The following is a 21,935-nucleotide window of genomic DNA, read 5'->3' on the forward strand; positions in this document are numbered from 1 at the left end:
AAAAAATTGGTATAAATTGATATCCCACGCATCTACTGTTCCGTCCATCGGTCCAAGCGTTTGACAATTATCGTTTTCACGGACAGACGGACACCATCGACTCCCCTATAAAGCTTCCATCGCTTTGCTCTGCCGCTAAATAAATAAATAAATATCTTTCTTTACCTCCTCTGTTATAATAGAATTTATTGAAAATTTTCGGTAATTAATCTATTTCTTGAGTTGCTAATTACCTGTTCAGCAATCTATTTGCATTGGTCACGTTCTGATTATATTATTATGATAATTAGTAGATAATTATTAATTGTCATAACTGATTACTACCCATTTTTCGTACAGTCCGATTCACACGATTAAAGCGCAATCGTGGATACGAGAATGATGATGTTCCAGAATTATTATTATTTTGATTTTCTCGTAAACGGGAAGTGCACAAAATTTGAGGATTATCGCACACATTAGCACAATATTTTGACAATGTGATTGGGATGCCGATTTAGGGGTGCTAACTTAATCCACCTCTAAAAGAAATGTGAAAAGTATCATGAGAATAGGTAATTCAATTTAATTCAATTCAATTCATTTATTAGTCGTAATATTTAACAAAAATTATTATTAATAGGTACATAATACTATTAGACCACAGGCAGAGCCCAAAACGGTCCAGATAACTGAATTTTCTAATGTATAGGTTTGAGAATATAAATCTTAGATCTATAATAACTCAAATAAGTTTCTTTTAAATAAATTGCGTCTGTTGTGAAAGATATCTAAATTAGTATCATTATTCGAAATTAAATTATATAATTTCATGGAATACAAAAGTGGCGAGTTCTTATACGAATTAGATTTAGCCCAGGGATTATAAAACGTGTTGTAATTTCTGACATTAGCTGTTCTTGGAACATTAAATTTAATTTCGCATAGTAGTTCAGAAGAATCAATTAAGCCACGAATAATCTTATACAAAATCATAACGCTGGATATGTCTCTTCGCACTTTTAAACTACATATACTAGCTTCACCCCGAAGTATCACAGAAGGAAGATCTCTGGGGCAAACCTTATACAATTTTTTAAAATATAAATATCTAAGAAAAAAGTTTTGCACCTTTTCTATCCTTTTAATGTGTTTAACTGTATGTGGAGCCCATATAATAGAACAATATTCTAGTTTGATCTTACAAAAGCACAATATAACATAATGATTCCCTTTGTATTTCTAAAATGTTTAGTGTTTCTTTTTATGAACCCAATCATTTTGAAAGACTTACTTACTAAATAATCAATATGATTTACAAATGTAAAGTTATTATTAAAAACTACCCCGAGGTCTCTCACTGTGCAAACTGATTCAAGACGTTCATTATTAATTCTGTATTCAGTAGAGCACTTCGACTTTTTCCGAGAAATAGACATAACACAATTTATTATTAATACACCAGTTATTGAGCGCATCTAAATCTTTCTGCAAAGCCAATGCATCAAGAGCTGAGTTTATTTCTTTGTAAAGTTTCAAATCATCAGCATACAAGGGACAAGAGGAGGTAAAAATTTTTGGCAAATCATTAATAAAAATAATAAAAAATAGGGGCCCAAGCTTCGAACCTCGCGGAACCCCGTAGCCCGTAGTAGAAAAACTAAAAGAATCATACTTTAGAAAACGGACATAGCATTTCCTGGCTATTAAGTGGCTGCGAACTAGTTTTAGCAACGATAAAGACGCACCCATATTTTTGAGTTTTTGGAGTAACACATCATGATGGACAACGTCAAAGGCCTTTGAAAAATCGATATACACAACATCAATTCTACCCCTTGCGTCCAAATTTCTATGCACATAATTAGAAAACAGTAGTAGGTTAGACTTGGTGGATCGGCCGGGATAAAATCCATGCTGAGAGGGAGTTATTAAACACCTCACTCCGTCCATCAGCGACTTATAAATAACATTTTCAAATACTTTCGCAGAGCTGTTCAAAATTGATACGGGTCTATAGTTTGTTATTACATTTTCGGGACCTGATTTGTGAACTGGAGTAATCTTTGTCATTTTCCAAAGAGTTGGAAAGGTACCACTTTCAATTGATAAATTAATAATATATGTCAGTTTATCACAATTAACATCTTTTAATTGTTTAAGAAAAAATGTCGGAATTCCATCGGATCCACTACTCATTTTATTTTTAAGTTGGTCTATTGCTCTGGAAGTGACACTGTTATCAACAACTTTAAGGCAAAACTTATCTGAGTGTAAGTTGGATTCCTCACTACTATCATCATTCAACTTATCCAGATCATAACTCGAGTTCTCAGTTGGATGTACCGATTTAAAAAATTTAGCAAAGGTATCAGGAATTTCTGACCCCTTAAATTTGGCATTATCATAATTCATTTCATCCAACAGTTGATATTTTGACCTTTGCTGTTTATAATACTTATAAAAGTTTGTGACATCACTACTCACAGACTTCTCAATAGATTTGACATAATTATCATATGCTTCCGCTATTTTAAATTTTAGAATTTTCCGAATCTCCATAAATCTGCTGTCAAAATAACTAGTGCTTCCTAATGCTATGCTAATCTTATGTTATAAAGCACATGGGGCAAGTGTGGACCCACACTGTAGTGTCCACAGTGACCTTAGGGGTACACTATTCAGTAATTAATTTATAGTCAAAAATGATCATGTATTACGATGAATTAATTATCAACGGTCATTCGAGAGCCGCATGAGTATTTAATTTCCGATTTGGTAGGATCCTGGGTAGGATTGAATGTCGTTTCTTACCTTCACAGAAGAACGTAAACTTATGGAACTCGAAACAAAATCTGCACACACTTTTTGACACTCCACATTCACTATATCTCTCATAGGACGCCGCATTGCTGGCAATCTTCAGCCAATGGTGTAAATTGCCGAATGAACCAGTTGGCTGGCACCAAAATTTGAACGTCTTTCAAGAAATTATTCATCATGTCCACAATTTTCCCGTGGCCACACTAACCCCGGTCTCCTTTAAAAAATGCTACGCTGTTTTAATTTTTCATTAAGTTATTCTTTCATACCGAACCCAGAATTAAAAGCAACGGGCCCCTCACACCCCCTTAACACTAAAACCTTGAAGCTTCATCCTTAAAACTTAAGGCCTGAACGTTCGGTCTAAGAATTGTGGGCCAAAGCTAAAATTTTTTTTTGTCTGAATGACTAAATAGAATGCATTTTGGATGTTCAGGTTAATCCCTACATTACATAGCGCAAATCTTTAAAACTTTGGAAACCAACAAACAACCCTTGATCTGTATCTTGATGTAGTTTCCAAAAATGTTCAGCAAGTGCATACAAAATAATTTGTAAATTTTAAACATTTCCGTAAAATCCGGACATTTTTATAAAAAATTAAACAGTCTTCATAATGATTCCAAATACTAGAAAATAGAAAAAAAAATTAAAAAAATATTCTCTCATAAATTAACAAAGAATAGATAATACAAACATTTAAAAAATGAAAAATTAGAATGTCTGTATATTTTGAGACACTAAGACGTTGTTTAAGAAATTAAAAAATCCAAAAATGAAATCATTTTAAAAATCAGAATTTGGAGTTGGTAGTAATTCTAAAAAAATCATCATTAAAAAATTGTATTAACTGTATTAAAATGTTTCGGGGTATTTTTAATAATTAAGAAAATTAAAACACAACAAATGTACATGAACATGAATAAGAATTAAAAAATTGTACAAAAACCCGAAGAAGGTGTTAAAAACATTCCACGAGGTATTTGGACACTTTTAGTAATTAAAATGTCAGCTTAGAGTCGTTTTGAAGTAAAAAATTAAAATTGAAAACTAAATTTGAGATGGCGTAGGCTCCGAATTACAAGCCAAACTACTATCTCAATCCCCTATGAAAATGTGCTTCCCCTAACCCTGGTTGTTCTTGTCAAATAGTAAACCGTCATTTCACTCGTTTCAAAGTGAATCGAATTTCTTAAAACTCTCTATCAGGGCCGGATTAATGCATAAGCAGACTAAGCACGTGCTTAGGGCACCACCCTAATAATAATGAGAAAATGCGACAAAGGAAAAGGAAACTGAATTAATCTTAATTTTTTGTACAAAATCTTAAATAAATAATTTATTAAAAAAATATGTAATACTCTGGTTTAAACAATCAACATCCAACATAGCCTCCAACCCTAACCGGTAACATTACTTTCCCTAAATACGGGTCTTGCACTTACGATTTTTTCAAAAATTAAACTTTTTATAAACAGTCGCGGGGACACTAAAGCAATTAAATCGTCACCAGAGAAAAAGGAGGCATAGAAACCAAAAAGGCGAGGTTGTCGAGACCATTGGCCCTGGGGTGCTCCGCACTCAGCTATAAGGCCAATTTACACTATCGGTCCGATCACGTTGGGATCACGATCCGGCAGTAATATAGGGGTATTTCTATTTAAGGAACAATATTTTTTCTGGGTGCTTTTTTGGGGCACCCTGTATACTTACAAAATATGTACAATCCAAAAGCAAAATCGACCGGTCCGAGCATATTTACGAACACGCCTCCATTTCATTTTTATTGAATTTCTCTGTTATTAAATCACAACCCTGAATGTATGTATAATTTTACCAATCTTCTGGATGTATGTATTTTATCAATTTTAATTAGTCGATGCAAAGATTATCTTTGGTCGATGCAACGCAAAGAAACAAAAAGGGGCTTCAAAATTCTCACTACTTAGGGCCTCTCAGGGCATTAATCCGGCCCTGACTCCATATTCGATTCTTCTTCTCATGATGTTGGATATTTATGTAAATTTTCAGCCGTGCACATCTACAGTTTTTTTATTTGGAAAATGTAGACGTTTAATCGTCCCCCGACGCCCTTTGCTTCCAACGGTCAGGCTTTCGCTTTGCGGGCAGCAATCGAATCTTTTCCAGGTAAAAGAATTCATGGACCCGAGGCTCTTAGAATATTACATTTAATATGTGATCCTCTAATATTGTAAAAACCTCTGCAAAATGTCTTCTTCTACATGTTATATCCATGAAAAGCAAATAAAGGCCAATGGAGACCATGCGAGCTCCTAGGCTACACCTTTTTTTTTCTAAATCGAAAGAAGAAGATGCAACTGCAGAGAAACTACAAAATATCCCTGACGATCAAGTAGGTTTCTTAAACCTTTTTTTAAAGAATACTGAAATCCTCAAGCAATGGTTATCGGTAAAATGCGAAATGCACATTAATAGCCGAAATATTATTGGCACGTGATAGAATAATTAGAAATCCGTTCAGAAACATTTTCTGTTGCGCAGATAACCTTTACCTGAACTCTACTATCAGGTACAAGATAACTTTATACTTTCGCATGTCTTCAGTATTGCGATCGCCTAGACGTGCAACAGCGTGGTTTGTAAGTTTTCGACAAAAATAAATGGGAGAGGTTGAGCATTGAAATTTTAGGGTACTCGCGATGAACCCCTTAATCGTCGGTGAGGTGCTATCGTTTAGGGACCAAAATTGTAAGTGCACTCGCTTATTTCGGCTTGGATTCATGGTTTTTTGCAGACGATGTCTTCAATAACAATGTAAGTCACAACTTACGTTCCAAGGTTTCCGAATCGTGGAGATTTTTGAACAACTTTAACTCCCTAAATGGATACGAACAGGTGAATCTTCACGGTTTTGGTACCAAGGCTGACCAGGTCAGCAAAAATGATTCGAAAATGTCCATCGAGCTGGTTGTCAGCAATTTGGATCCTGCTATCGAGTATAAGAACGTATGGGCCATTTTACTGAACTTGTTTAAACAATTCGTGAAGGTCCTAAATATATCGGTAAACGTCCAACCGGATGGTTCACTAACTGCGAATGTAAAAGTTTCAACGCAGCACGAAGCACAATTGGCAATAACGCACTTAAATCATCAATGGATTGGTGATAAACGTATCGTAGTATCGCACTTGCATCCAATTCCAGATTACAATGAAGTGCGTTTCATTGTAATTAGTTTACTTCAGGTGGGTATCAAAGGTTTGATTTACCCTCTTTAAGAACCAATTTTAGAATGTTCCCGGGAATCAAATGCCTCTATTTAAGTTTTTCGAACTGGTACGTTCGCGTTATCACACCAGTGTTTCGGTGTCGGAGGTGAACAGGCTGAAAACCGTATGCAAAATTATTGATGGGCCGAATGGTCGCGTAATTAAATTGACGCAAGAAGCCAGCGGATATGGTCCTCTACAATACGATAGCGTAAGCCAATTTCCTGGTTAATGTGTTAACAATCCGTTACGCTTTTAGTCACCCCAATACTATTGTACCGTACATTGCCCAAACGGTTTGGAAGTTAAAGGCTGGGAAGGTGTTTCATTGCCCAACGTCACGATTTCATTAAAAAAATTTCAAAAAGAGGTGCTAGAAGTACTCTCCTCGCACACGGGGTGCATGCCACTACTAAGGTTCGCATATTGTGCCGAACGGTGGTGTTTAATGTAAAATTCAGTTTTCCAGTATGCTACGCAATGCAGTTTAAGAAAGCGCTACCAGAAGATGACAACGGTATCCCACTCGAGCACTTACTTACTTGCGTTTCTAATATTGAAATTATTACCAGTAATAATAATAAGAACGTTAAGTATGTTAAGCTGCGAAATAGCACCAAAGATGCAAAGCCAAAGGAACAACAAGAAGGTGCGAATAGGGGATGATTTTGGCACGCAACGTAACTTTTAATTTGCAGATCCTTTGGCCAAAACGGTTCCGGCGCCGTTTATTGAAAACGTCTCCGTGCTGTGTCGTCAAATCAGTGATTTATTGAAAACCGTTGAAAAATGTCAACTGCTCATCACGCGATTCGTGCCAACGTACCATCATCACTTTGGGCGTCAGTGCAAGTTGGCAGATTATGGTTTTACAAAGTTAACCGACTTATTTGAAGCGATCTCCCACTGTGTGCAGGTGAGAAAACCTCATTGACTAACAAAACTTGAAGAAAAGTGCAAGTGACAACAATATTTTTGGGCGTTAATTTTACTTAGTAACCAATTCCAGTTAGAATTATTTTCACCCGGATAAATCTAATATTGCTTTATCCCAATCGTCCTATCGCGCGCTTGCTCACTCGATGGCTCCATGTCCATTGATTTAAAATGGTGTACCAAAATAAAATGAACTATTGTTTGCCGTCGGCTAGCTTATTGATTACTCATTTTTTTACCTTTCTTTGGTGGTTTTACTTACTGTAGAGCTTTTTCTTTGCTTCTATGAAACTTACTACAACATTTTCCAACCCTTTTCCACCTCCCCAGCCAAAATGACACCAAATGGCCATATAAATGTATATTGTATACATAGCCACACCCTAAACCAATTTTTTACTCTCACTTTTATGAAGCAAACTCAGCAATGAATGAAACCTTGGGTTTGGCTGACTGATTTATTGAACAATTCTTGAAGAAAAACGAAACTTGAATCTGGACTAATTCCAATTTAAAATTGATTGGATTCTTTAAGACCAATAATTAATCAAAGCAACAAATTCGTTGTTTCACACTGAATCTTAAAGGCATTCAATGTTTACTTTGAATACTTAAACAGAAATAATTTAAAGTAACCTGGGACGACAGGTCTTCACGTTCATGGAATAGGTTGAAGCTCTTTATCTCTAGATAAACCTTGGTGGTGAGGGTAGTGATGTTATCTGTTAAAAAAAATGCATTTGGAAAGTTCGCCGACAAGAATTTTTATGGAAATGGTTGTTACTTCAAAGGGAAATTTTTCTTTTTATTACAATTTCTCGATTTCAGCGTTTGCCTTTTACTTGTGAGTGGAAAAGTTAACTTTCTTACTATTCCTAGAAACTGCTCAGTCAGCACTTGATCCAAGCAATGGGTTCGATTGAACTGAGTTTCAGTTTCAGTTACAATTTCGCCACTTTTATGTACTACTAGCTGACCGGGCGAAGTACCACTTTCAGAATTAATAAATTGTGTGTTCAGAATTAGTGAAGTTAGGTATATTAACTTTTTTATTTTGAGTGAAAATTCACGTGGTTCACTAAGCATCATAATTTGTTATTTTCCTGCATTATTCGTATGCGTTAATATCCTACGTGCTATTCCCAGCGAAGACAAGTCCAACATATCGAAAGTCATTAAAATGGGTACAGCCGCTCTTTAGTTAGAACGTCATTAACACATTTAGATTATCCTGTTTTATATATAATCGCAAATTTTCCCATTTTCCGGTTAAATTTTCGCATGTTTTATACCCTATGTCCTATTCCCAGGGAAGACTAATCCAACAAACCAAAAATCACTAAAATCGGTCCAGTCGTTCTTCAATGACTGATAAGATTGCAAAGATATTTCCGTCTTACTGTTTTATATATAAAACGACGTCAATTTTCCCATTTTCCGGTCAAATTTTCGCAAGTTTTTATATCCTATGTTTTATTCCCAGGGAAGACTAATCCAACAAACCAAAAATCACTAAAATCGGTCCAGTCGTTCTTCAGTGACTGATAAGACTGCAAACACATTTCGGTCTTACTGTTTTATATATAAAACAACGTCAATTTTCCCATTTTCCGAACAAATTTTCGCATGTTTTAATATCCTATGTCCTATTCCCAAGGAAGACTAACCCAACAAACCAAAAATCACTAAAATCGGTCCAGTCGTTCTTCAGTGAGTGGTAAGATTGCAAACACATTTCCGTCTTACTGTTTTATATATAAAACGACGTCAATTTTCCCATTTTCCGATCAAATTTTCGCATGTTTTTATATCCTATGTTTTATTCCCAGGGAAGACTAATCCAACAAACCAAAAATCACTAAAATCGGTCCAGTCGTTCTTCAGTGACTAATAAGACTGCAAACACATTTCGGTCTTACTGTTTTATATATAAAACAACGTCAATTTTCCCATTTTCCGAACAAATTTTCGCATGTTTTAATATCCTATGTCCTATTCCCAAGGAAGACTAATCCAACAAACCAAAAATCACTAAAATCGGTCCAGTCGTTCTTCAGTGACTGATAAGACTGCAAACACATTTCGGTCTTACTGTTTTATATATAAAAAGACGTCAATTTTCCCATTTTCCGGTCAAATTTTCGCATGTTTTAATATCCTGTGTCCTATTCCCAAGGAAGACTAATCCAACAAACCAAAAATCACTAAAATCGGTCCAGTCGTTCTTCAGTGAGTGGTAAGATTGCAAACACATTTCCGTCTTACTGTTTTATATATAAAACGACGTCAATTTTCCCATTTTCCGATCAAATTTTCGCATGTTTTGATATCCTATGTCCTATTCCCAAGGAAGACTAATCCAACAAACCAAAAATCACTAAAATCGGTCCAGTCGTTCTTCAGTGACTGATAAGATTGCAAACACATTTCGGTCTTACTGTTTTATATATAAAACGACGTCAATTTTCCCATTTTCCGATCAAATTTTCGCATGTTTTTATATCCTATGTTTTATTCCCAGGGAAGACTAATCCAACAAACCAAAAATCACTAAAATCGGTCCAGTCGTTCTTCAGTGACTGATAAGATTGCAAACACATTTCCGTCTTACTGTTTTATATATATCAAAAGACGTCAATTTTCCCATTTTCCGATCAAATTTTCGCATGTTTTTATATCCTATGTTTTATTCCCAGGGAAGACTAATCCAACAGACCAAAAATCACTAAAATCGGTCCAGTCGTTCTTCAGCGATAAGACTGTCTTAAATATATAAAAAGACGTCAATTTTCCCATTTTCTGGTAAAATTTACCATTTATTCAATTAATAATTCTAATAAGTTCGCGATAGTCGATAAATAATTTTTTTATGATACGTTCTCCCCAAAATACTTCAAGCCGGGCCCCACGTTGTTGATACTTCACGCGGTTCTTTTCACATTTGCTTACGTTTATTAATAATAATTCATTTATTATCCACAGTCAAGCAACGTCCTCTCCGTAACCTCTCGAAAACTTCGCTCGTTAATAAAAACGTCCATATTCCACATTTTCAAACTGTTTTCCCTATTTATTTCAATTTTTTCTCATCAAACATACTGATAACTACGTATTTTTCTAATTAGAAAAAAATTAGGAATTTATTGGTGCAAAGAAATATTATTCTGTACCTGAGAGCCAAACTGTATTAACTCCATTTTTTTTCAAATCGGTATTAAGTTCTCTTCCTACTAAACGAGACTCGCTTTTTCACATGGAATATAGTATTAAGTCCTATATAATCTACTTTTGAAGTTGGCCAAAGTTAAACAGTATTATATCAATAACCTTTTCCGAGCAAAATAGTATTATGGAGTTAATATTGTTAAAGAAACTTACATGTGTGGACATAGTACAGTTTTCAGTGCGTTGATGTTGTGTAGAAGTGCACGTGTGTTTATTACTCTGCGAAAAAATGGCAAATAAGTCAAGAAAAATATTGGAAGTCGCTTTTTTACACCGTGCAATCATTAAAAATAATAAATAAATAATTTCAGAATACATTAGTATTTTATTGTCCATATTAACTCCATTTTCATTTTTCAAAAAAGTATTTAATACAGTTTGTCATTCGAAGTATTAGGGCCAAATGGTATTAACTCCATTTAATTGACTTTTTAATAACTTTCTTTGGCAAAAATAATGAACATTTTTGAAAATTAGAAAAGGGAAAATTTAAGGACATCCACATTTTATTTTTGAGTTTAATTTCTTTTTTAATAGTTATTAAATAAATATTTTGTATTAATTTTAATGTCTTATAAATTTTCAAATCGCTCTGCTGTAAAAATGTAATTTTTTTGAGCAAATACAGTTTGGCTTTCAGGTACAGATTTGAAAAAACATTAATGCTGTATATCATAAAAAGCAGGATAAAAAGTAAGCAGGCTATGGAAGATATAAAATATCCCCTTACTCAGTCAGAGACTATTTTTACATAACTTTTATTCTTTCTACTTTTTTGATACTGTATTTTTGGATTACAGTAGCAATACAAACTCCACATTTTTTTTATCAAGTTACTAAATTAACTGTTAATCTGGATAGATTTGGAATGAATATTTTTATATTTTTTGGTCTATTGATCTTCTGCATTACTACTTCAATACCATCGTATGGCCTACATACATTACTTCATTCATAAGAAATTTGCATTTAAATTTATTGAAGTTGACCCTTTATACTTTGGCACGGTTGAGGACCTATTTCAAAGTTTCATTGTGACTTTCAATTGATTTTCCGTAAATAATTAATTTTGACACCAGATATACCCTCAAAGGTATCTGTTGGCATGAAAAATTTCTGGTGGTTTATAGTTCACTCAAAGATAATCCGTCAACAAAACCAAAATATATAATGTATCATACATTTTACAACCCTCTCAATCGAGGATCGTGAATTTCTAGAAAATTACGTAAGTTTAAAACGAGTAGGAAATTTACTCTTACAGGGACAATTGCAATGTTACTCATAAATTATTCCAACATAATGTATCAAAGAAGTAAAAGTGTCAGGTGTATTACAAAAGTTTCAACCCCTAAGGTCGCGGATTGCTATACATGTACAAGAAAGTTTTCTAATATAAATACATGTAATTTGCAAACGGTTTGGGCATTCATTTTTCAAACGCAATAGGAGGGTTCTTTGTAAACCATTTAAACATAATGGATGAATAAGAAACAGAAATATTTAAAGTACCACAAAACCCTATAATTGAGGATTGATATACACGTGAGAGAGAAATTCTAAAAAAATGAATTCAAGTTGGAGTGAAGTAATGGAAATTGACTGTCAACTCAAGCCAAGTATTTATATTTATTTTATACATATGTTACATTGACGTTTTCAATGAGTAGGCTAAGTAGATAAATAGATAGATGACATCTGTATTTCTTATTTCAAATGGGATGCGGAGCACGATATAAAATGACGTTTACAACATATGGCAAGTTTCTATAAAAACGTACGCGACGGTAGAACCTAAGCTTACTATTTTCGACGTCTAAATTAAATTGAGAACTGAATTATCATTTACATAAACACTACGTTTTGCTTAGTAACTAGAATTCACTATGTGAACCAGAAGAATGTTAGACATAAATCAATCGATTTTCATTGCAGCATTTCTATAAAATTCTGATAAGATTTTAGGATATGGAGAGAAAAAGATGATCACATTAACACATTCAGTCCAAGTGCGCCGTTTCACATCCGACTTACTGCGAGTGTTGAAAGGGCAGTCGCTACAAAGGGTCTCCTTCGTTAACTTCCCGGCAGCTTACGAAAAGGTTTTTCATAAGACTTTCAAGCCCGCCGAGTATGGGCTGTGCGACCTGGAAGATCTACTGGCGGAAATTCCCGATGGAACCGTAACTGTGGACGAAGTGAACACCATCGCTATACCAAAACGGGAGCAGACCGCCGAACAAGTTGAGCGCACAAACCAGTTCAGATCCGAGGTTTGCCCATATCAACATTACTTAAACTTACTTGGCAATTGCAGATAGAGGAATTTTTGTGTCAGTCGCCGTACTGCTCCATACTATTCGATAAGTTCATACCGGCCTATCACAGACACTTTGCGCGTCAGTGCAAGGTCTCGGATTATGGTTTCACAAAGCTCGTGGAACTGTTCGAGGCCATTCCAGAGACGGTCGAGGTAAGTTCGGTCCCGTGGTACTTTGCCGTAATGTTTCTAACAGGTGGAGGAAGTGTCTGACACAGAACGTAGAGTGAAATTGAAGCTTCAGACCGCTTTGGAAGTCCTCGGTGGACAAATACGTTCCTTAATCTTGCAGTCTAATTTCTCTACCATTCTAATTAGTGAAATGGTCGATGTGTTTAAACAAACGCACGGGTATACTTTGAAAGCTCTGCCTTACCAATGTCAAGACTTGACAGAGTTAGTACTCAAACTAGACGATTTTATTCAGGTGAGTTGCTTCACGAGATTGAAGAAGAATTACAGGTGTCGTTGCAGGTCACTTACAGCAGATCAGCACCTCTGCTCAGTGTCGTAAACGTGGATAACCAAGTGTTGGAGATCCGAACTTGGACACTACTGAGACACCCCCCCTACAAATGTGGCCTGAGCAAATTTAAATATGAGTATCGCATAAGATTTTTGACTAACCCAGGCAGAACACAATCTTGGCCACAACTTGGCGCAATAATGGCCCAATGTTTATATATTGTTTAATATAAACCAATATTGACCCAATCTTAGTGCAATAATATTAACCAACCATCTAACTAAGTCCTCGAGTCGGATATTGTAATAATATTTACATAATAATGAGAATACTATATAGAAAATTAAATATTAATGTAATATTGTACTATCAGTATAAAAACACTGACTTATTATAAATATTCTCCTGACGTACAAAATTCGCCATGATGACAATATTGTCACTAGAAACATTAGAACAATATTGTATTCTCAAGGTTTTCCTACATTAGCCAAATCATTATTCGCTAATATATAGACAATATTGAATCTATATCAAGTTATTTAGATTTATTACCAATCTTTTTCTAATGTGGAAATTTGGCGATGATGCCATTATTGTAATTAGAAATATTGGAACAGTATTCATTATCAACGTTTGCCAAATCAATATTCGTTAATATATAAACAATATTGAATTTAGATCGTATTAGTATTGGTATTAATTAGGTTTATTAACAATATTTTCCTAATACAGAAATTTGGGAACATTGCCAATATTGTAATTAAAAATATTGGAGCAGTACTGCATTCTCAATGTTTGCCTACATTATGCCAAACTTAATTTGCTAATATATAGGCAACATTGAACAAACATCGTTAGACGGGTAAACTATAGATCGGCGAATCGACCCGACAAGGACCCGTCGTGCACGCAGCACGTGTGTGGCGAAGAAGGAGAAGTTTCGTTTCGCATTCGCGTCGCTTGGCCTTGGCTCTCCTTTCGTTGTTTGAAAAGATCAGCTGACAGCTTCACGTTTAATTTGTGCATAATTATTATAGTAGAGTGTGCTGCAATTTCAAATTTACATACTAAGTATTTTGATTCTTCAATTTCAGGTAAGTTGTTTTTTTATTACAATTTGTATTTATCTAGTAACAGCAATTACGGATAAGCCATAAGCATAATGTTAATAACGCAGTACTTGCATTACATGGTGCAATAAACTGCTTTTTGCGTTTCCATAAAATGGCGTCATAGGTTAAATGCATTTTACGCAAATAGCGTAAATCGTGTGCATAACGGAATAAATAATTAGACATGTCGCAATAGTGATGCTATTAGTGGTTACGTCGATCGCGAAATTCGAATTGCAGGACGGCTGTTTTTAGAGTCGAAGTTATTGACCCCTATCGCCCTATGCATTAAGTATCACTTTTAAATAAGTCCTCTTTATGGGCATATTATACTGACCTTATGCGAAATAAATAAGCATATCGACCCTCTGATATCGAAACGAAATACTCATTACTTAGCTTTACAACAGAACAGAGCAATAAGCGTTAAATAAAATCCATTAATTGTGTTAGAACTGAAAATTAAAAAAATGTCTACAATATTTACACTTTACGGTTGGTAGTACCGTATAATCATAACCTTATTCATTGTGTTTACATTTTCCCATTACTAGATTTTTCGTTTACTTGCATTTAAAGTGTGTTTTTTTTTTGGATTTGTTTTAATAATAGTAAGTAGTTTTCTAACTTTAAAGGCAAGAACGAAAATCTAGCAAATGGGAAAATGTAAACACAATGAATAAGGTTATGATTATTCGTTACTACCAACCGCAAAGTGTAAATATGGTGGACATTTTTTTAATTTTTAATTATAACATAATTAATGGATTTTATTAAACGCTTATTACTCTGTTTTAAAGCTAAGTAATCACTGGTTCGATATAAGACGGTCGATATGCTTATTTAATTCGCATAAGGTCAGTATAAGCCCATAAAGAGAACCTATTTAAAAGTGATACTTGTTGCGGTTTGCACCGACAAATTTAAGCTGTGCTTAGCTTAAGCGTGGCTTAAAATCCATGGCAACCATTGTCTCAATAATCGTTGTCATGGATTTTAAGCTACGCTTAAGCTAAGCTCATCTTAAATTTGTTGGTGCAAACGGCCATATGCATAATTGCATAGGGCAATAGGGGTCAATATCTTCGACAGTAAAACGACAAAGTCCTGCAAATCGGATTTTCCGCTATTAGTGATGTGATGGGTTAACTCGAGTGAAAAACTACTTGAGAATGCAGTGGCGTAACAATGCGGCCACAGGCCCGTGTTCTAAAATCAAACCAGGTCGCAATAAATTAGATAAATATTAGTGTCTGACCGAATGTTCGGCTTCGGCGGAAATTCGGCTTCGCCCCAAAAAGTGGCCGAAGGCCGAAGCCGAAACTTGAGTACTGAGGATTGATTATTATCGATGCATTGTGTTTGGTATCTCAATAAAAACATTTAGAACAAAATTTTCTCCACACCCAATTTCTAAGTTGGTCGGAAAAACTAGTTCTCTGCAATTATTAATAAGCTCAGTTTTTCTTCCATTCACTTTCGGCCTTTGGATTCGGTTTCGGCCAATTCACCTTCGGTCGGACACTAAAAATACTTAAAAATAAAATTTTTGGAATTTACTACTTTAAAGATTGCCGATTAACAAACAGAGATTAGATAAACAAAAATTAATCATTTTTTACAAAATATATGAAATCTTTAAAACTACAAAATATGTAATTTATAAAAAATGCTGCATTAAAGAAACATTTTTTATGTTTTAACAATTTTGTTCTTGACTGCAATCATTAATAGACAAAAATTTTTCTAAGGCCAGAATCTTCCTGCTAAAGCTATTAAAGCTGGAATAATTAAAATGATATAACACGCAGTTATAAATTAAAAAAAACAAAAAAAAGTATCAAAATTCCGAATATTTGGCGTATAAATCTGACTTTGCTGGAAAAACACTTCGTCATAAAGCAATAAGATATAAAACTCAAAAAAACTTTTCTTTTTGTTAGTAGCTTTGAAACATATGTAGTTATCGACCCTTTGAGTAGGTTGAGAAGTATATTTTTATCTCGATTTTTATAAACCAAATATATAATGAAAATAACATCTGACAAATTTAAACGTTAAATAACTCATTTTATTTATTTAAAAATAACGCAACACAAGTGGTGCAAATTTAAATAAAAAGCAGTGTTGATTGTTGAATCTGTTGAGGTTTCAAATAAATTTGTAGTTAACGTATTATTTGTGGATTTGTTTTTTTACATAAGAAAATAAAGCGATTCGAATTATTACTAACTATGAATAATAATTTTAAATAAATTTTATATAGCTAGTGTACTACTAGTAAAAAAATCTACGGTTGTGAACACAATTACCGACCCTATTAAAATTATAATTCTTGACTCTTTGTGTTTCGGGTAATAAACAACGATCAGTCAATAATGAGTTTCTTCACAACCTTATAGCGCGTATAATGTACTATTAATTTGGAACTCCTTTTTAACTGTCTGTAAGGATGTCTAGTGTGTTAAAAAACACATTTATTAGCACCGTTTTTAATGGGTTGTATTTAAAAATAATTTTATCAAAAAATCTTTTTGGTCTTGGTGTTCATTGCTTTATGAGAGCTGTGCTTGTTCCTTATTTTGGAGCTAAACGTCCCGCTTTATTTTTATCCGTATTTTTTAATACTTTCTAAGACGTATTATCATGTTATTGTTAGTTAAATATTTTTCTGTGTTTTTTTTTGTAAGAGCATAGAGCCTTCAATATTTTTATAACTTTGTTTGCAAAACACTGTATCAAATATGACTAATTGACTTTTATAAACATTTTATTATTTTATATTATTAAATATTAATATGACTTTTGCAGAAGTTTTAACGTTACAATATACTTTATACTAAAATTTATCTAAGCAAGACGGGCAGGCAGGTTTACATACCACCAGGGAATTTTTGGAAAAGTACCCCTTGAAATCACATTTTAAAGCATCGCCTAAGAAACATGAGGCAAAAATTCAAAGATTTCTTGGGAATTATTTTAAGATTACTTTTATCTTTTGATGATTTTGTACTACCGCTATCCTCCAAAGATACACCATGTTACACTTCATAAAAAATGTCAGGTTTTTTATTTTTATTGCTAAACTAAACCATTTTGGTACACGTCACTAATGGTAATGGATTAGTAAGAGTTAAAACAAAAAATATTACGTTTGGTACATAACTTGTGTAGGTATCCTTTTAACTTTTGGACTAAGCGGTATTCCAAAAATCCATACACCTTAACCTTAGCCTAATGACTAAGCTGCTTTTATTTTATTAAGCAATTGGTACACAATTACTATATTTAGGAATACTTATTACTGTTTTAGACATGTCAAGATCAAGGAAAAGTATGCACTTAAAAAGATTATTAATAAAAGAAAAAGAAAATTATGTTACGCCCAACAAAAAAGTTAAATCGAATTGCTCAACTGACCATCCTAAAACTGAAATTTTCGCATCGCCTCCTGGTCTTGCTAATATTCACAATTTAAGTACCTTTGAGCAGTTAGGCGATGGTATTACTGACGAAAGTCCTAATGAACACCATTTGGAAAGTATTGTACCTGCTGAAGGAGTGTACTATTCAGAGCACAGCAATGACGTTGAGAACTCAAATATCAATGAATGTAGTGCATATGCATCGACTCTCATTGAAGAAGACAATCTCTTGCACAATCTTCAAATATGGGCTTTAAATGAAAAGGTGAATCACAACCAATTAAATAGTTTATTACGTATTTTGAAGCCTCATCATCCGAACTTACCGCTATGCAGCAAAACTCTTTTGGGCACACCACGAAAACTTGTATATAGAAATATGGCTTCCGCAAACAAAAGTAATGGATTATTTTTTTACTTTGGCATAAAAAATCGTTTAATCGAAGAACTTAATAACGGTCTTGACAATATAATCGTTAAAAAAAATGACAAAAATATTTTAGAACTCATTTGCAATGTAGATGGGCTACCTATATATAAAAGCAGCTCTCTACAATTTTGGCCCATTTTAGGGCTACTTTATTTTAAAGGATTCAACCCAAAACCATTTGTAATAGCCCTATACAAAGGAGATAGTAAACCTAATGATATGGAAGAATACCTTCATAAATTTATTGTTGAATTAAATGATCTTTCAACAAGTGGATTTGAACATAATAACAAAACCTATTATGTAAAACTGAAAGCCTTAGTATGTGATGCTCCTGCGAGAGCAGCTTTGAAGTATATAAAAAATCACAATGGCTATTTTTCTTGCGAACGATGCAATGTCAAAGGTGAAAGGTTGGAAGGAAAGATCGTTTATCGCTATAATGAAGTTGGTTGTTCTCTTCCACGAACAGATTCAAATTTTGTAGAACAATTGCATAAAAATCATCATTTGGGTGTGTCTCCTCTTCTAAAAATAAACAATTTTGGACTTGTATCGGGAATTCCTTTAGACTATATGCATATGGCATGCCTTGGAACCATGCGTCGGCTACTAAATCACTGGTTTAAAGGAAATATGTTATTTAGAATTGCTCCATCTATGCGAAAGGAAGCTTCACGAAGAATGCTAATTGTTAGAGACCAAATGAGTGTAGAGTTTAATCGGAAACCTCGGATAATTGAGGAACTGGACAGATGGAAAGCGACAGAGTTTCGTACATTCCTTTTATACATCGGACCATTCATTCTTCACGATCTTTTACCTCCTGCTATGTACAAACACTTTTTACTTTTGTTTAGTGCAATGAGAATATGTTGTAGAGGAGATTTTAGAAACGATTTGGGTGCTATAGCTAAAAAGTGTATTAGAAAATGCTGTGGAGATTTTGAAAAAGTTTACACACCAGAGGAGCCAGTTTATAATACTCATTCCCTTTTACATTTAGTTGAAGACAGTGTTAATAATAATGAAAGTTTAGACAAAATTAATTGCTTTGTTTTTGAGAACTACTTGGGTAAAATTAAGAAAATGTTACGTACACCGAACAAACCATTAGCTCAAGCATGTATGAGACTGGCAGAAGAGAGAAACAAAGGATTTAAATACAATACCGTTAAACAAGGTGTTACCATAATTAAAAGAACATGCAATAAAATTATTCAGATAAGTGTTGAGGACAAATATAAGTTAAATGTTGCGAAAGATTGTGATTCTCATGTGATCTTAAAAAATGGGAAAGTAATGAAAGTTAGGGTAATTTTACAAACAAAAGATATGCCTATTCAATTGAAGGGTCCCATATTTCAATCTTGCTGGGATGTTTTTGACAGTCCTATTAAGTCATCCAAGCTAAACGTTTTTAAAGTAAAGGACTTATCCACTTTTGAGTTTGTGGTAGGAGTGGATGATGTGTCTACAAAATGTATAATATTACATTTAGAAAAGGCATTATTTCCTGCATATGCGATTGGGTTATTACATCATTGTTAAAGGGTGAGTGGAGAAGTACGTATAGATCCCAGGTTAAGTTTTTTCTGAAAGCGTTGTCCATTTACCGCACCAACACAAAGCAATTTTCTTGTGTTTCTATTTGTTGGAACATTCAAAATTTGACCATTCATATTTCCAAAAAATTGCTCTGCGATAATGTAGTGCGTAAATTATGGAAAATGCTATTTTTGTTGTATTCAAAAAGTGATATTTTCTAATGATCAAAGTTTTCTATTCAAACATCTAGATATACAAGTGTCATTAAATTGCCTTTGTATATTTATTTATATTTACATGTGTTGCACAGAAGTAAATATTTGTATACTTACCAGTTGTTATTACATTTTTAGGGTACAAATTTTTACTAAAGATCAACCAGAAAGGATGGGAACATGGGATATTGTAATATGGGAGAAGGAGAACGCTGTGGGGTATGTCCCATCATCATGGGCTGTTGATGAGACAAACACCACATACCTATGGCCAAAGGTACCACGTCAAAAACTACAAAAATTAATTGATAACTGCGATGACCCAGATGCTAACATAAATTATATGGAATGTAACGCCACTTACAAAGGAACCGTTACAAACCTAGCGATGGCAAAAAGAAAAACCAACATGCTAATGTACACATCTAATGTTGATGATACCGAATCGGAAAGTAGTAATGAAAAAGTACGAAGTGCACATGTTACCAGTCAATTGATGAAAAATGTATACGTGGTAGAAAAAGAACCACTCGATAATCGGTATGGTTCTGAGAAGTCTGTAGAATCAGTGTCACCTTCGCCTTCTTTCCAGGTTGAAGCAATTCCACTAGGTAATAATTTCATTACTTACAGTTATAATTCCATATGTATGAATTTTATTACAAATTAAATTATTCTATTTCTAGATGGGGGTGCTAATGAAAGTTCTACCACAGTTCATACAATTTTAAAAGCGGTTGCTGCTATAAAGTTTGACATAACCGAAATTAATAAGAAAATCGGCAACATTTTAGCTGAAGTAAAAAATATTCATGTAACCCATAACATTCCAAGTTTACAATTAGATAAATTCAAAGTTCCCATTGAGTCAGTTCATGAGCTAGAAGATTTAAATGGAAAACTAAATGATGCAGGCTTGTTCAACGAATTGGTAAATAAATTATTGTGATTTATGTTCACCTAATAGTTATTATATTTGTAGGCAAAAATATTATCATTGGTGGGAGGACTTACTCTAAGAAAAAATGTTCACAGCATTATTAAACGTTTACTGGAAAAAAACCTTGCTGTACTATATTCTGCCAAAGGCAAGAAGGGAAAGAAGAATTTGTCAACATTAATAAAAATTTTAGAAGCTATTTATGGTAATGTATTAAATTTGAAGTCATTTTTATCTCCATGCCAAAATAAGTGTAAACTTAGTGTATCTAGTTATTTTATTTTTTGTAGTGTAAATTGTAAAAATTATTTGTTTGTAACCTAATTAACTGAATCAATTATCTTGGTAGTCGCATAGGTAGTGGGTTTTGTTTATTTGCACTGCACTATGTTGAACTAGTTAGTTTATGTTTGTTTTCAAAATTGACAGTCTTGGAACTATTTCGCTAAACAAACAAAACATTTCTTTTAAGTCCCATGAACGTTTATGATCAAAAGTTGTCTTAATATTATGAAATAACATACTTACTTGTAAATTTCTTACTAACTTTATTTATTATTGCAGTGGCAGTAAGGGTAAATTACCCAAATGCAACAGAGCAAGAGATCCTAAGCAATATTAGTTCTGCTCTGGCAGGTGCAGCAGATTGGGAAGGTGGAAGAAAAAGTAGAGCACCAGAAGGTAACTTTACACCCTGTGTAAGAATGATAAGTTAACACAATATTATTACAGATAAGTCGGAGAAGTCATAGAAAATAGAAGTTATCTACAAAAGTCTCAAGAAAAGAGCAGCATTTTTTTATTATAGGGGTACATTTTTTTTTCTCTTATTGGTACATTTTTTTACATTCTTAAACAGTTACTTTAGTACAAATAAGTAAGCTATTCACGTCGATATTTTTTTTGTTAGCCGAGCGTCAAATGTGGCACGTCAAATGTTTAATTTTTAAATATTCCATTTCAGTTTCATCATGAATTAGAATTAAAATTAATTTAAATTAATTAACGCCCTTGTCATCAATTACGATATGAAAATGTAATGTTATTGCATTGCAAATAACACTATTGCCAACAAATATCTCGTATATGAGATTCAAAAATGATTGTGAATGGCTTATAGCAATTCATTTTGTTATAAGGTTTAACTTTTGATACCTATGTTAACTTGGTGTAAATTATGTAAATGCTTCAATATTACTATACATAATATATATATATATATCTATTAATAGTTTTTAAATATTGCGTCGAACTCCATTTC

The 21,935-nt window shown here is 33.6% G+C and overlaps 2 protein-coding genes across 5 annotated transcripts; both read left to right on the forward strand.

The window, feature by feature from the left end:
- Positions 1–5,388: 5,388 nt before the first annotated feature.
- On the forward strand, positions 5,389–13,162 carry LOC116169942 (meiosis regulator and mRNA stability factor 1-like; the record flags this gene model as incomplete). Its single annotated transcript, XM_031486152.1, is given in 11 exon segments — positions 5,389–5,423; positions 5,474–5,532; positions 5,579–6,030; positions 6,077–6,265; positions 6,314–6,471; positions 6,516–6,703; positions 6,753–6,970; positions 12,174–12,488; positions 12,533–12,688; positions 12,732–12,962; positions 13,010–13,162. Coding segments are annotated over 10 exon segments (2,109 nt in total), but the record flags the coding sequence as incomplete, so codon positions are not given.
- Positions 13,163–13,944: 782 nt separating this feature from the next.
- LOC116169943 lies at positions 13,945–21,471 on the forward strand. 4 transcript variants are annotated; one of them, XM_031486156.1, is made up of 6 exons: positions 13,945–14,098; positions 19,873–20,345; positions 20,421–20,665; positions 20,717–20,879; positions 21,239–21,355; positions 21,407–21,471. In XM_031486156.1, exons 2-6 carry the CDS (start codon positions 19,907–19,909, stop codon positions 21,424–21,426), a joined length of 984 nt encoding a protein of 327 aa, XP_031342016.1. In that variant the 5' UTR covers positions 13,945–14,098; positions 19,873–19,906; the 3' UTR covers positions 21,427–21,471. The 4 variants fall into 4 exon arrangements, with proteins under 4 accessions (XP_031342016.1, XP_031342015.1, XP_031342014.1 ...); XM_031486155.1 differs by lacking the exon at positions 13,945–14,098 and adding an exon at positions 17,670–17,806; XM_031486154.1 differs by lacking the exon at positions 13,945–14,098 and adding an exon at positions 19,347–19,525.
- Positions 21,472–21,935: the final 464 nt, after the last annotated feature.

Source organism: Photinus pyralis, unplaced genomic scaffold (assembly GCF_008802855.1).
Source record: "Photinus pyralis isolate 1611_PpyrPB1 unplaced genomic scaffold, Ppyr1.3 Ppyr1.4_LG4, whole genome shotgun sequence".
In the NCBI taxonomy this organism is placed as follows: Eukaryota; Metazoa; Arthropoda; class Insecta; order Coleoptera; family Lampyridae; genus Photinus; species Photinus pyralis.

Bases quoted from the DNA above. Each gene is read 5' to 3' on its own strand.
- LOC116169943 (XM_031486153.1), top strand. From the start codon at position 19,817: ATGTGTTGCACAGAAGTAAATATTTGTATACTTACCAGTTGTTATTAC. The intron at 20,666-20,716 runs GTAAATAAATTA...TTATATTTGTAG, and splicing joins CAGGCTTGTTCAACGAATTG to GCAAAAATATTATCATTGGT. The intron at 21,356-21,406 runs GTAACTTTACAC...ATATTATTACAG, and splicing joins AAAAAGTAGAGCACCAGAAG to ATAAGTCGGAGAAGTCATAG.